Source organism: Calliphora vicina, chromosome 1, assembly GCF_958450345.1.
Source record: "Calliphora vicina chromosome 1, idCalVici1.1, whole genome shotgun sequence".
NCBI classification, from domain to species: Eukaryota; Metazoa; Arthropoda; class Insecta; order Diptera; family Calliphoridae; genus Calliphora; species Calliphora vicina.
In genome coordinates this window covers 21,087,354-21,104,507 of record NC_088780.1, presented here as the reverse complement: position 1 = coordinate 21,104,507, position 17,154 = coordinate 21,087,354, and the positions used below count along the sequence as shown (strand labels likewise).

Below are 17,154 nucleotides of genomic sequence, written 5' to 3'. Positions count from 1 at the left end.
AACATAAATATACATTATTCTACTTTAGTTTAAAAGCCATAATTTTTAAAAATGATGTTCGGAAATTTGCAGATTTTTTTCATTTTTCTAGATTTTGTTAATAATGAGTTCTATTTTCGTCTGGAAACTACCCAATGCCGCAACCTAACTTTTATTATCGAAAAATGTTAGTAAATTAAAAATATTGTTAAGATTTCTTTATGGTTTACACTTCAATGTCACGTTCCTGACCATGGAAATGCCCATATCTCTTTTATGCGTAGTTTGTTGCAAATTTTATTAAGTACTTACATATATTTATATATCAAATGCAGGAGAGATATACATTTATAACCAAAATTTGTCATTTTATCCAAACCAAACATTAACAAACAGCGAAAATTTGGTTAATGTTTTAGCACTCACAAACACAAACACACACACTTTCCCATATTCACACATTAAATTTTATTGTTGACATCAAAAAATATTTGTAAAATGAACTTTTAAAAACTCATTTGTTTTGGTTGGCGACCATGTAACCAGAAAAACCATCTAAAAGTACAACAATTTTAAAAACCATAATAGGTTGTCTATGTATATGAGCAAAATATCTGAGTGTGTGTGTGTTACCATAAAAGTGTTTGTTGGCATGTATGTAATATTTGAGTGAGTGTTGAAAATGATAAAGTGAATTTTTCCAGCTACGGTTGGTTATTTTAAATCTTAATCATACGTGTTCATTAGGGTGGAGCTCAATTTCTACGTTATGGATTTTTGATGTTCACAAGATCTAAAATTGTTCTCCGTCATCTAGCAACCAAATGCTGAAAATATGAACAAAATCGTATAAAATTTAGAGGATGCACAATTTATTTAAAAATTCAAGTTTTGGGTTTAGATAGGAATATTTTTCAGCCAAACTATGTATGTAAAATGATAAGACAGCTATTCTGGCAAAGTTTGAATAATCTCGTAATTATAGTTATTGAAATATTTATATATTTACTAAAATTGCTATTTACTTTGTATGATAGGTGTTACGCCCACTAATACAATCCCGCCCATTTTCAGTCAAACTCCGTATAGTGATAAGAAATTAATTCGTACAAAGTTTAAATTCTTTTACGATTATAGTTCTTCTGATATTCAAAATTAAGGAATTACATTTAATGGGAGGTGCCACGCCCAATAATACAATACCACCCATTTTCAGCCAAACTATGAACAATAATAAGGGAGATATTCGGGAAAAATTTTAAAATATTCAAAAATAACAATTTGCTTTGTATGGGAGGGTCCACGCCCCATGTTCCGATCCGTCCCATTTTTGATGAAACTTCATCTACTGATAAGAATGAAGTTTGAAGACTGTCACAATTATAATTCTGCATATATTCGAAAATAACTATTTACTTTTTATGGGTGTTGCCACGCCCATTTTTCCAATTCCTTCCATTTTCAGCCAAGATGCTCACAATGGTACCGAAGTAAATTCTGCGAAATTTTGCAGCTTTCACAATTATAGTTCAACAGATTCAGCAGATATTCCATAATATCTATTTACTTTGTATGGGAAGTGCCACTCCCACTTGAAATGTCAAATTAAAAAGGTATCCTATTTTCCCTTCCAGATATAGAAGAACATACAGTCTAAATTTTAAGATGATCCGAACAGTGGTTTAAGCTCCTATACACAGAGAAAACAGATTCGTAGTAGCAACCGAAATTGTTGCCAATCGAATGATTCGGTTGCACACATACAATTTTTCGGTTCTATCAACAGAAAGACAGTTGATAAAAGGAATTTTAGTTAAAGCAACCCTTCCATAATTTTGTAGCTACAACTGTAAAATTCGGTTACTAAAGTAAAATCATTCGATTGGCCATTCGGACATGGGGACCGATTTTAAATTGGCGGATTATTTTTTAAAATTTTGATTAAAAAATTGAAAATGTAAAATTTGGGATTTGAGATACTATGAATGAAGTATAATGAGGGTATTCATTTCAAAAAAATGGAAAATTACACTCTGATTTTTTTTAGACTTTTACACAAAAAACACAAGAAAAAAATTTTTTTTTGTGGAATTTTGTTCATGTTTTTGTTGTGTATCAGAATGTAATTTTCCCTTTTTTTGAAATGAATAATTTTTTTTTTTTTTTTTGGTTTAAAAATTTTTACACATTTAATTTTGCCCATTCGATTTTGCTCAAATTTTCAGCATTTAGTTATAAGATGATGGAGAACAGTTTTAGATGCATTGAAAACCGCACGATTAAAAAACAAGTAAGAGAGCTATATTCGGCTATGCCGAATCTTATATACCCTTCACCAAATTATACTTTAAAATAAAAATTTTAAATATTTTTAGGTAAACAAAATTTAAATTTTTTTCCAGTTGTTTTTTCGAAATTGTTTTTTTAAATGGGTCAAAAATCGAGGTTGTCCTGGTTTTTTCTTTATATCTCAACCATTTGTGGACCGATTTTCTCGATTTTAAATAGCAACCGAGCCGGAAGAATTTCGGAGATATTGATGTATGAATCGTGTATGTAAGTTATTTTTGGGGGCTTCGGAAAGTTGATTTCAACACACAGACGGACAGAGGGACATGGCTATATCGAATCCGCTATCTATAACGATCCAGAATATATATACTTTGTGGGGTCGCAAATGATAAATGTAGAAATTACAAACGGAATGGCAAACATATATATACCCTTGCCACTCAATGTGAAGGGTATAATTATGGCCACCCTAATGTTCATACACGTATGAACAGGTTCATTCGTTCACACATACTTTGTTTCAAATGTATGAATTTTATAGTTTTATTTAACACTTTGTCTTCTGTATTAGACATAAGATTTATATTTTTTTAGAATTTTTGTCATATTCATACATTTATATTTTTGACAACAAAACCACAGCTTTATAAAAATGGGGGAGAATAAAATTTTATAGGGATTTGTTATGCTGTTAATTGGAACGTATACAAATTTTATAAAGAGATTAAGTTTAGTTTAAAAGGGTCAAATATTTTAGGTTAAATTTGAGGATTTAAAAGAATTCAAATAAATGACAAATACTTGGAATAATATAAGTTAGTTTCAAGGTTTTTGCTTTAAGCTACATGATATTTGACTAAATGTAAAATAATAATAACCTATTAAACTGCATTTAAAAATAAAACAAATATTTGTTTAACCTACCTAAAACCAAAAATACAAATATTTAAGCCAACTTATAGCATACTTTTCAATTTGCACTTTATAACATAAATTAAAGCATACTTAAAGGGGGATTATAAAATGTTGTAATTCTTTTTTTTTAATATCCCTTTATTTCACTTTTACAACTGTCTATATATATTGTTGTGTTTTACGTTGTTCATTTGACATGTTGTTTTACTCATTCACTCTATCTCTCTATTTATTTTCATGTTGTTTACAGGTTATTGGCCATTAGGTTTTACATGGTGCAATATATATGTGACCTGCGATGTTATGGCATGTTCATCCAGCATCCTGCATATGTGCTTCATCAGTTTGGGTCGTTATTTGGGTATACGAAATCCATTGGGTTCACGGCATCGTTCAACGAAACGTTTGGCTGGCATGAAAATTGCCATTGTCTGGTTAATGGCCATGATTGTATCCAGCTCGATAACAGTATTGGGTAAATATTTCATACATATTTTCTTTTTTAATTTTTCTTTTATTCATTTGTATTTTAAGCAAATGTTGTCATACTATAAATTTTGAGTCTGTATTAATGACATTTTACCATAATAGTAATGGATTCACCTTCATGATTGGTGTGTCCCCTTTGCCTTATACATATTATTTCACATGTGCAACATTTATTTTATTTCATTTCGTTTGTTGTTTATTAATTACTTGCTATTGATATTGAATAAATGTTTAACAAAGGATTTTATAAAGCCTTGGCTTACCGTGTAATTTATGGCCCCTTATTGTATGTTACAATTTTTGTTCTTCTTTTTTTTCTTCAAATTTTTTATTCAAGGTCTTGTGAATGAAAAGAATATCATGCCCCAGTCAAATGTTTGTGTCATTAACAATCGTGCATTTTTTGTTTTCGGTTCGTTGGTGGCATTTTATATACCCATGGTAATGATGGTAATCACGTACGCTCTGACAATACCATTGTTAAGGAAAAAGGCACGATTTGCAGCTGAACATCCGGAAAGCGAATTATTTCGTCGGTGAGTTTACTTTTTTTGTTTTGTTTTTTTTTTTTTAGTTTTTCGTGTTCATTTTCAGTTTTATGCAAGGAAAACAAACAAAAAAAAGAGCTTTGGAACATGTAGTTTTTCAAATCCTTTGATATGTAAATATCTATTGCATACTTTAGGATATTCGTAATATTGCATACTTTAAGGTAGAAAGGAAACTTTCAATTTCTTTAAAAATAAACTGCAATACAATTTAAATTATATAAGCAAAAGGAAAAATAAATTGAAACATTTTAAATCTAACCTTTAAAAATTATAAAAAAGTAGGAATAAAATAGATTGATATATTGTTGTTTTATTAGCACAAATTATTTCTCCGTTGAATATTTTTCTTTTTATTTTTTAGTAATTTTAGATTTGTCCAATAGAAATTTACATAAACATGTTTCTTGCATTTAATTGATTTTAAGGATTTAAAATGTTAATACATATTTGGCATTGCATACTTTAAGGTGTGTAATAAAAAAAATAAAGAATAATAGTTTTAAATAAAAATCCTAGATTTTTCATTAAAATTGTACCTATGAGAAAAATTAGTAAACTCCTGCGAATTTTGTGTGTTTCGTCCAAAATCAAATGATTCGTAAAGCCTTCAATTAGGCCTATAATAAACTGGATTGGATTGGGATTTTCACAATATTGAATTTTGTCAAAGGTTTGATTCCAAAACGTGCAGCAGTTTATGATACTATGATGTATTCCAAATCATTCGTATAATTCTTTTACCAGTTCCGCACCAAATGTTGACTTTATGGACAAAATACCAAAAAATTTTAAAATTGGAATTTTTTGGAATTGCGGGATTTGCATATTCCTAAATGGGAAATGTTAACGAACAAACCTGTTATTGAATATTAATTTTTTTATGAATTCTCGAATTTCACAATTTTTGTGTAAATATGCAGTATTTTTTAAATATCGAGGTAATTAAATGTTTAATTCCAATACATTATTCTGGCAATTATTTAGTTAACTTAAAATATCTTTTTTGGAGAAACTTTTAATATGTAAATGGTCTTCGTAGCTAGACTATGTAATTCAAAATAGATAATTGATAAAAATAAAAGCTTTTAAAAAAAAATGATCAAAATTACATAATAAATTGAAATTTTTAAAATCGTAGTAGACATACTACTTTCTTAAAAGTAAGAAAAATGGTAATTTTTTTTTAATTCTTTTAATTTTTTATTATTAAAAATAATATTTCATTATTAAATGAATTTTTGAAAATAGTAGAAGACAATACTTCTTTTAAAAATTAATAAAAACGTAAAATTTTATTAAATTCTGCTATTTCATGTTGGTTTCAAATTCTTTTAAAAAGAAAAAAAGAAAAAAAGAAAAATTATGTTTTAAATATGTTATCACACTTTGGCCTATGTTGGCTTTTAGATTACAATTAATAAATGAAATGAAAAAAAGAAAACAAAACAAAATTACATAATAAATTGAAATTTTTAAAATAGTAGTAGAAATACTACTTTCTTAAAAGTAAGAAAAATGGTAATTTTTCTTTAATTCTTTTAATTTTTTATTATTAAAAATAATTAAATTAAATAATTCAATTTTAAATTAATTTTTGAAAATAGTAGTAGACAATACTCCTTTTTAAAAATTAAGAAAAACGTAAAATTTTAATAAATTCTGCTATTTCATATTGGTTTCAAATTCTTGTAAAAAGAAAACAAAATTACTTTATAAATTGAAATTTTAAAAATAGTAGAAATACTACTTTCTTAAAAGTAAGTATTTTTTTTTTAATTCTTTTAATTTTTTATTATTAAAAATAATATTTCATATTTCAATGAATTTTTGAAAATAGTAGTAGACAATACTCCTTTTTAAAAATTAAGAAAAACGTAAAATTTTAATAAATTCTGCTATTTCATATTCATTTAAAATTCTTTTAATTGGTTTTCTTAGAACTATTTCAAATTTAAAGCAATTTTCAAAAATAGTAGTAGAAAAAAGTTTTTTTTAAAATTTAAGAAAAATTTAAAATTTTAATAAATTCTGGTATTTCAAAAAATAAAAATTAGGTTTTAAAAATAGTAGTAGAAATACTACTTTTTTAAAAATCTGAAAATTATACAAATTTTACAAATATTTTGGAATTTTCAAGAATATTTCCTTTAATTTTTATAGCAAATCTAAATGTCATTTATAATATAATTCTAATTTTGTTCTAAATATGTAGCATTTGTTCTAAAATGTAAATTAATTGGTTATTTATTATTTAATTCAATGTTTAATTACAATTCATTGCAAAACATTATCCCGGGATTTATTTGGTTGGTATTTATGAAAAAACTTCAAATATCTAAATATGTAGTCTACGTAGCTAGACAATGTAATTAAAAACAGATAATTGATAAAAATAAAAACTTTTGAAGAAAAAGAAAACAAAATTACATAATAATTTCAAATGTGTAAAATAGTAGTAGAAATAATACTATTCTTAAAATTAAGCAAATTCTTTTAGTTTTTTTATTATTAAAAATAATATTTCATATTTAAATGAATTTTTGAAAATAGTAGTAGAAATAATTTTTTTTAAATTTAAGAAAAATTTAAAATTTTAATAAATTCTGATGTGACAAGTAATATAACAGCTTTTAAATTAAGTTTTAAAAATAGTAGTAGAAATACTACTTATTTAAAAATCTAAAAAAAATAGAAAATTATCTAAAATTTTACAAATTTCTTGGGATTTTCAAGAAAATCCAAATCACATTTGTAATATTATTCTATTATTGTTATGAATAAGTAGCATTTGTTCTAAAAATATGACATTTTAAGTAATTAAATTAATTGCTTATTTATTTATTTATTTGAAACTCCAAGTAACCAATATTTCCACTAATTCCCAAAAAATTATACAAAAATACCAAAAATATGAATTTTACAATATTTGCCCTTTCAGAATAAATAAGATTTTACTTAGCATATTTTTTTATAAAAAATATTGCATACTTTTAGGTTTAAAATAAACCTTAAAGTATTGCATGCATTAAGGCTAAAAATATATAAACGCTAAACATTTTAGACCTTATTTATAAGCAATTTTTAAATTTATCAAAGATTTAAAAATTTATTATGAATTATAAATAAAAATTTATAAAAAAATCAATATTACATTATATTTTATATTCATTAATATACTTTTTATAGTGGGTGTTTCTCACACCTTTAAAAACCGTTGACTATTTAAGTCCTGTCTAATTAAATTTAAATTTCTATTAATATTTAGTTACTAAACCTTAAACTAATTAAAAATTTAAACATCGCCATTTGCCACATTCTTTGTATCTTGTAATTAAATTTAGCTAAGTCTACTTTATGGCTCGAATTTCAAAACCTCACAAAGACAACTGCTAATTTAAATTATATTTGCACATGTCTCAATGCCAATTTGTTACGCAAAGAGACAACAATATGTAACTGCAGTCGTAGTACAGTATAAAACAACAATAAAACAACTTCAACGTTATGCAAAAAAAAAAACAAAAACAAATTAAACACATACCACGTAATACTCGAAGCCATGTTAACAAGACATGTTAACACGCTGAAACAAAATTTAAGAAGCGTGAAAATAACAACATGTAAGAATGTTAAAATTTAAAAAAAAAACTTTTTTGTATACTTTTTACAGCAAGTATCAAACAAACTGTTGTCATTATAAAATTTATTTTAGAATTTTTTTTATGAAATTCATAAAAACCCCTAAAGTATGCTAAAAATAAGTTGGTTTACTTATATGTATTTTTAAAAAGTTTAAACAGTTTTTAAATTTATAATGAACAAAGTTTTTGTTAAATATAAGGTGTTTTAGTAAAGGATAAATGTATTTTAATAATATGCCTTAAAGTAGACTATACTTTTGAGCATCATTTTTGCCAACTTCTTTTAATTTCATTTTAAAGTCCTTGATTTATGCTTTCATTTGCCCAATTCTTTCTAAATATTTTCCAAATAAAATTTTAGCAAACCTCAAAACCACAAAAAAGTCCAATGCTAAGGAAATAAATTATTTTCTTTACCCAAACTCCACCACTTCATTTACAATACAAAATAAATCTAACTACAAAATGTTGCCATTTTGCTATTTGTTTGTTTTCCTTAAAATTGTGCTATTTTGTTTTGTTTTCTCAACAAAAAAAAGCAAGAAATAATTTATTTTTAAATTGATTTATGTATGTATTTACCTGCATTGTTGTTTATTTTTGTTTTCTCATAGCTTGGGTGGTCGTTTCACTATACGTCCTCAACATTCCCAACAGCAGCTGCAAATGCACAGTAGTTTTAGCAGCAACAGCAGCTACAACAAATATTGTTTGGGCGGTGGTGCCAGCGATTCCAATCGCAATTTCAACAATGACTATAACGATAAACAACATCAACAGCAGCAGTACCAGCATCATCGCTCTTCATCCTCGTCAAATTTCTCTAATGGCACTGCCACCAGCCGTCTCGGAGCAGGCAGTGGTCGCAATGGTCGTCAGGGCAATGGCAGTAATGGCGGTGGCATTGTTGGCAATGATGATGATGATGGACCAATGGCTGCTGCCGCCACAGCCAACACCTGTCGCAATGCTGCGAATTTTCGTAGCGGTATTTTACGCCATTCATCTTCATCATCTTTACGCAATAAACCCACTAGTTTTAAGGTTATAGTTGCATCGCCAACAAACGAACGTAACAATGATAAACGACGCATATCATCACACACCCACTCGCAGCAGCATTCGCACCAGCTTCAGCAACAGACCACCAATCTGTCCACCTCATCGTCAGCGTTGCTAACGGCCCACCACCACCACCATCAGGAAACAAATAACTATTGGCGTTCATCGCATGCTGGTAATGCGAATCTAATGGATAGGTAAGTTATAGATTTAGTTCTTTACGTCCTTTTTTTCTTCATTATTATTTACATTACATATATTCTATAAAGTTGCTAGAGAAAAGCAAAAAGTAGTGGTGTTGGCTATAAAAGTTTCAACATGATCAAGAATAATGACTGTTCAAAAGCTGGCGACATATGACGAGTGACGAGCGGGTTGTTCTTTTCTTTAATATATTTTTAATTATATGGTTTCTTTAAATGTCAAATTATCTAGAAAGTATAATAAATACACCTGATGGTTATAAATTTAATTGTAATTTAAAATACACAACAAAAAACTAGGCAGTATTAAAAGTGTGAATGACGTTCTAAATGAGTGATTTTTTTAAAAAAATAAAACGATGTTGATAATAATGAAAGCAATTAAACCTGTTATCACAAATTATACAGATATGAATCAGCTGTTTTCAATAGAAAAATGTCAAAATGGTTGTGGTTTGAAAAAAGGGACAAATATATTTCACACTCGTGCCTATTGAAAATTTGTAATTTTTCTTTCGCTCTGCAAATCACAACCATTGAAAACTTTTTTGACAACTGTCATTTGTTACATATCTGTAGTAATCTGTGCCTGTTATATTCGGGTATGGAGAATCATGTAAATATGTATATTAGGCGACAGTCGATTTTTTTTAGATTTCAAAGAGTGCGGGGTGGAATATTGTGAGACTACCTCTAAAAGTTAAGTGCTGAAATTTTAGCCAAATCGGTCAACGGTTTCGGGATGCGCATCGAGGTCAAAGGTCAGATATATGCAAAATTTTACTATTTATATGAAATAAATTTGTGAAACTCCTTAACATTCTTCATTACTTTACAAAAGTATGTAAATTTATTTATATTAATGAAAGTTACAGTAAAAAAAATCTTTAACTCCATTTTCTTAAACAAATTTCAGAATTTTTTGATCATCTCAGTGGAATTTATTGAGAATATAATAGGGAATAAAAATTATGAAAATACCTCCGATAGTTTTTTCGTGACTGCGATTTAAATTTTGCAATTTTCGAGAAAAACAAATTATTTGGCCATATTTTGGCGAATCAGCTCAATGTCCTTACTATTATAAATTTTAAGTAAAACCTAATAAGACTATTATAGTCCAGATAATTCTAAATATACTCTGAACATTTTACTAAAATTGGAAAACGATAACCTTAAATCGATATTTGGAATGTCTAATGGAAAGAGAGCGAAATTTTATATATTTCTTGGACGATTTTAATGAAACTTAGGAAAATATAACATAAAGTCTAGTATTTATAATAACAGCAAAAAAAAATTAAAATTAACCCTTAATGGCACTTGGGATTAAAATGTAACTAAATTTGTAAAATCATAAAAAAAAACTTTGGCAACTGAAAAAATATAATTTTTTTCCCTTCTCAAAACTTTAGAGGACTTTTTTTCAGGATGATTTTTTTTACCAAAATTCAAAAAATACTTATAAATATATATATTTTTTTTTTAATTGCTTTAAATTATTTTTTTTTTCAAATTGTTTTTAAATTTTTTTTAAAAAATAATTTACGACAAAAAAAATTTAATATGATGGTTTAAAAAATATTTTTCCCGATTTTGACCCATTGTAGGTCCAACTTACTATAGCCTTATATACATACATCGTTGCAATGGACTTTAAAATATCTATCATTAGAAATATATTAATGACTTAGTAATCCAGATATAGATAAAAAATAGGGCGAAAATCGAGGATGCAACGGTTTTTTCCTTATATCTCAGCCATTTGTGGGCCGATTTTCCTATATATGAATAATGCATGTAAGTTATTTGGGGGCTACGGAAGATACGACTTCGCTACATCCAGAACGATCCAGAACATATTGAGCCCTTAGCGCCAAATTATCGTAAGCGACAAAACACAAATTTTACAGGAGAAGGTTTTTTTTGTTGATTATTTTGAAATTTTTACATAGAATTAAAATGTTAATGATGCGATATAATATAATTTCGTTCAAGCTATTTGTCTATTTTTCGAAAATATTTATAACTTTTGACAATTAAAAATTCATGGAATACTTTACATAAAAATATGACAAAAAATGTTTTATATTGGATTTTTGCATAGATAAAAATTTTTCGAATTGAAATTAAATTTTTATTTATAAATAGTTTTTAATGAAATTTCACAGTTATGTAGATTTTTTTTTTTTTTTAAATGGAAAAATAGAAACGAATTTTGAAATTTATTATCAGCAATCCCACAATTCCCAAAAAAGTGTTGAAAAATTCCAAAAATGCTAATTTTTAGTTTTTTGGCTATAATATCCATACCAGGGTCGGTGTTATCGGGACCCTTTACAAAATAATTAGAAACATATTGAGCCACCTATAATCGGTTAATATATTTTGATATCGGATAAGCGATTTGAGAATTTTTGCCCTAAAGTTTTATTTTACATAATAAAATAGGTGTTTTTTGAAAGGACCTGGTCCCCTCGGTAACAACAACAATTCTGAAATTGGTTTTCCTTTAAAATATTTTATCAAAACTTAGCTTTCAGAAAGTGGAAATTCCTTATACATTCTCTTAGAATTTTTTTGCTATAACTTAAAAAGAAAAAAAGTACTTTTTTCCCAAAAAAAATAGCGAAAAATCGCCATTTTAAAATTTTTTTAAATTCAAATGCATATAACTTTGGACTCAGTCATTATTTTTAAACAGTTCTTTTTCCATTTGACACATACATGTGTTGGTAGTCCAACAAAGGAAAACTGGAAATATTTGGATACGCTGTTATCAAAAAACTGGAGTAGGTTGGGTAAAAATGTTGAACATTTAATTTTCAAATGCGAAGCTATAATAGATAATTGATAGCTACGACGAGGTTTTTTGTAGTGCTCGATGAGAAGATTTTACATGTATAATGTTTTTGAAATCGGAACTCAAACCAAGAAATAATATCGTTTTAAAAATGTAACATACCCGATGTGTCCTACTTTGAGGGCCCTTGGTCCCTGGTGGTCCCATGAAGAAGTTACAGATTTATTTCCCTCTTTTTTTCTATACCACTGTGTGTCGCTTACGATAAAATTTGTTTACTGTAAAATATAAACATTGACTTACGATAAAATCTTACCCCCTATATTTTTGATGCTATTAACAGTTTTGATATTCTGAGAACGCTAAACATCATAAAATTTTAATTTCTGCAATAAAACAAAAATTTTTAAAATGTCGCTTACGATAATGAGGGGTGGAGCACAAATGAAAAATGTAGAAATTACATACGGAATGACAAACATATACAAACCCATACAAATAGTTTAAATTCGGAAGGCCTCGGAAAATCCATATTATTTTAAAGTTTTCTTAAATACGAAAAACGAATACATTAAACATTTTCTCAATTTTAAAATCGATTATTTTTGAACTTTTAAAAGATATTGCTTTGAAACTTTTCATATGATTTGGTTTTTTATTACTTAGCTATTTGAATGATATCGGTTATAAGGCTTTAAGAATATATTAAAATCGTTGATATTGAAAAACCATATTAATTTCATAAGCGTTTAAAAATGTCACATGTCTGAGATGCCCTACTTGCCCACAGCTCCACTCCTCATGAGTCTGTGCGATCTTCATCAAAACATAAACTCGAGAAATACTCAGCTACGCTTGTGTAATTGTTTCATGTCAATCGGACAATTATTTAGAAATGTCAGATTTATTTTCAAAATATTTTGATTCTGCTTTACTGCGTACTGTACAGTAGTGTGTCCCAAAAAAAAGTTTTTTTTCTTATTTTCATGGGTGTTGTCTCTAAATTATTAAAAATTAATTGATCTTTCAAACTGCATTGTTAGGTTTTTCATTTTCATAAAGCCTTATTTACAAAATTTATGGAAAAATTACGAAAAATTGTAATGTAGGGCACCTTAGTAAGCCAATTCATTGGAAAAACTAAAAATGTTTGCACAGAGAAATAAATCATGGAATAAATATAATGAAAATGGTGGGTTTTGACAAAATTATGAAGAAAACTCAAAAAAGGGCCGACAAACTCGATTTTTGGCAAAAACTCGACTTGAGCGACCTCTAAACCTCTTCCGAAAAATCTAAAAAATCTCAAAAATACTTTAACCAATAAGCTTTCAAATTATGCTTGAGCCCCAACAAAATTTCTTTTTTTGGGACACGCTACTGTCAAGTACGATTATTATAGAGTGCGCTACTGTAAAATACTCTATAGTTTCCGATAGTATTGTCTAGTACTCCACAGTACTGTATAGTATTCAATGGTACTGTAAGATTTATTAAATACCGAATTCTTAAAATTAATAGCTGTGTAAATGAGTATGTAATTTTCCAAAAAAAAATATCTATAATTAATAACCAGGGCAACCAAAAATATGCAATATCATATTTTTTGCTGTGCGTAGTATAAACATATGAGTTAGTTATTTATCCGTTTCAGACAATTTTAAGAATTTTGGCATCGATTTGTTTGTGCATATTTTGCTCTTTACTGCATATTTTGCGTTTTGTAGCATATTTTTGCATATTTGACTCATAACTGCATATTTTTGTTGCATATTTTCTTTTTTTTTCATAAGTTTGTTTTCTTAATACAATTTTATTGTTTGTATTGTAATTTTTTATTTATATATTTTACTATTTTGTTAAGGTCCAATGATAATTGGCCTAGGCTACTTAAAGAAAAAATGAGAGTACCCATAATCGACTTATCTTAAATGAATTTTCGTTGACTTAAATGAGTATAGTTTCACACAATTATTAAAATTGAACAAATAGTAAAAATACGTAAAAAATTAAATGTAAATTTCTAAATTGTGTTATGGGTAACTTCTTAACAAAATTTTTGGATACATTTAAAAAAAGAAACTTAAGGTTGAGACAGTTATGGTTGGGCATTAACAGTTTACCACTAACATAAAATAAGAATATTAAGATCCATCGAAAGTCTTGCGTTCAAAGCACGTTGATAGATTTAGACAAATTGTAAAAAAGATATTAAGAAAAAAGAAAAGAATACATGGATATCGTTAGATGAAACAATGGATGAAAAAGGAAGAAAAATAGGAAATGTCATGGTATTTTGAGTCCCAATCATAAAACTCCAACAAAAAGATTTCTTTAATTGTCGCACTAGATGAAATCATTCCACTATTGTAAGGATTTTTTATAATTCTATTTAAATTTTGGAAGCCGAATTAAAAAAATATATTGCAATTTTTACCAACAACTTACACACGTTCTCACGTGAAACATAATTCAAATGATATAAAAGTGATTTTTAAAGCTTTATGTAGAATATAAATATTTCGAGAAATTTATCTGGAACATCCGGAACATGGGGCACATGGATTGAGCAAGAAAAATATTATACTACTACTTACAAAAACAAAGTTTGAAGTATAAGGCAGTTTAAAAGATGAGATAAATCAATTCTACGGAAATCTAAAACAATCATTTAGTTTAAAACTTAAGAAAACAGATAGTAATTTATTGCTAAATATAATAAAATGAATTGAATCAAACTATTTTTATGTATTGAAAAAGACAGTACAATCGAAAACGTTGAAATCAAACAGTAATAAAACTATTTTTAAGTGCATATTTTTTATATTTTAAGAGCATATTTTTCGTTTATAAGTGCATATTTTATGCGCATAAAACACTTTTTTTAGAGCATATTTTTGGTTGCCCTGTTAATAACCATTAGCATATGGCATTTAATGACAAATTTATGTTTTTTCTGCATACACTGAAATATTTAGTAATGAAACGTGTGCATAAATTGTCCTAGCAAATGAAAAATATGAAAACTTTAAAAAGAAATGTACATATTTGCCATAAATTTATTTTTGATGTTTGAAGCGTGACTATAGAAACAAGCATATTTTTTGTTTGGAAATGTATTTTGTAAATATAGTTTTACACAAAATTTATTGTTGAATATGAGCAACAGCTATAATTTTAAATAACACAAATAGTACAAGTAAGAGTGTTGTATTAGGCTGTGACGAATCTTGTATACCCACCATCAATAGGTGAAATATTAAGAAAATATTTTTCTGATATAGGGTCCCCCAATATGAAACGATCCTCAGAAAAGTTGGTAGAAGGATTTAGATTCATATAAAACTTGTTTATGTCAAATTGCATTACAATAGTAATTATTATAAGGCCATTATGAATGTTCAAGCAATTTTCTACAGGGGACCTCATATGGGGACTAGGGACAAATTTTGTCCGATTTTCGCCATACTTTACACTATAATTTCACAGTACTTAGAACTAATTTGTGCAAAATTTTATCAGGATTGCCGCATAATCAACATATTTATGACAGCTCAAACAGACATTTCGAGCCCATAGCGCCAAATTATCGTAAGCGACAAAAAACAAATTTTACAGGAGAAGGTTTTTTCGATTATTTTGAATTTTATACTTAAAATTAAAAATGTTATGATGCGATATAATATAATTTCGTTCAAGCTATTTGTCTATTTCTCAAAAATATTTATAACTTTTGACAATTAAAAATTCATGGAAAAATATGACAAAAAATGTTTTTTATTGAATTTTTCGAATTGAAATAAAATTGTTATTTATGAATAGTTTTTAATGAAATTTCACAGTTATGTAAAATTTTCTATTTAAAATAGAAAAATAAAAACGAATTATGAAATTTATTATCAGCAATCCCGCAATTCCCCAAAAAGTGTTGAAAAATCCCAAAAATGGAAATTTTTAGTTTTTTGGCTATAATATCTATACCAAGGTCGGAGTTATCGGAACCCTTTACAAAATAATTAAAAGCATATTGGGCCATCTAAAATCGGTTACTATATTTTGATATCGAATATGCGATTTGAGAATGTTTGTCCTAAAAAATAGGTGTTTTTTGAAAGGACCTGGTCCCCTCTGTAAAAACAATTTTGAAATTGGTTTTCCTTTAAAATATTTTATCAAAACTTAGCTTTCAGAAAGTGGAAAATCCTTATACATCCTCTTAGAAATTTTTTGCGATTACTTAAAAAGAAAAAAAGTTTTTTTTCCCAAAAAATTAGCGAAAAATCGCCTTTTTAAAATTTTTTAAATTCAAAAGGATATAACTTTGGACTTAGTCATTATTTTTAAACAGATATTTCTTCATTTAACACATACATGTGTTGTTAGTCAAATAAAGGAAAACTGGAGAAAATCGGGAAATATTTGGATACGCTGTTATCAAAAAACTGGAGTAGGGTGGGTAAAAATGTTGAAAATTTAATTTTCAAATGCGAATATCTCCTAAGCTATAATAGATATTTGATAGCTACGATGAGGTTTTTTGTAGTGCTCGATGAGAAGATTTAATGTTTTTGAAATCGGAACTCAAACCAAGAAATAATATCGTTTTAAAAATGTAACATACCCGAGGTGTCCTACTTTGAGGACCCTTGGTCGCGCCCCTGATGTGCCCATGAGATCCAGAAATTAAACTCGAGAACACTTCTTCTTTGCGCATGTTAAATTTCATTCAAACCAATTTAAGTATTTTTTTATACCCTACACCACCATAGTGGGGAGGGTATTATGCGTTTGTGCAGATGTTTGTAACGCCCAAAAATATTAGTCTAACACCCACCTTAAAGTAATACCAAAATCACTTTCTGAGTCGATTAAGCGATGTCCGTCCGTCCGTCTGGTCGGCTGGCTGGCTGTCCATGTAAACCTTGTGCGCAGATTACAGGTCACAATTTTGAAGATATTTCGATCAAATTTGGTACATATTATTCTTTCGGCCCAATGACCAAGCTTATTGAAACTAGCTGAAATCGGGCCATTATTTCACCTAGCCCCCATACAAAGTCCTTCCGAAATTGGACTTTATCAGTCATAAATGTTTAATTTATATATGTATGTATCTCCACAAATTTCGCTCCAAATAAGTTTTATATATACAAAATTCATGTCACCAAATTTTGTTACGATCGGTCCATAATTAGTCATAGCTCCCATATAGACCCGCT

General features: G+C 27.5%; 1 protein-coding gene across 1 annotated transcript in view; it reads left to right on the top strand.

Moving 5' to 3' along the window:
• The window catches only part of 5-HT2A (5-hydroxytryptamine receptor 2A), an 87,696-nt gene that overhangs the window by 51,727 nt on the left and 18,815 nt on the right, over positions 1 to 17,154 (top strand). The window contains exons 2-4 of the mRNA XM_065516231.1: positions 3,437 to 3,661; positions 4,013 to 4,211; positions 8,482 to 9,126. Coding sequence (XP_065372303.1) covers positions 3,437 to 3,661; positions 4,013 to 4,211; positions 8,482 to 9,126 — 1,069 coding nt within the window. The remainder of the gene's footprint in view (positions 1 to 3,436; positions 3,662 to 4,012; positions 4,212 to 8,481; positions 9,127 to 17,154) is intronic.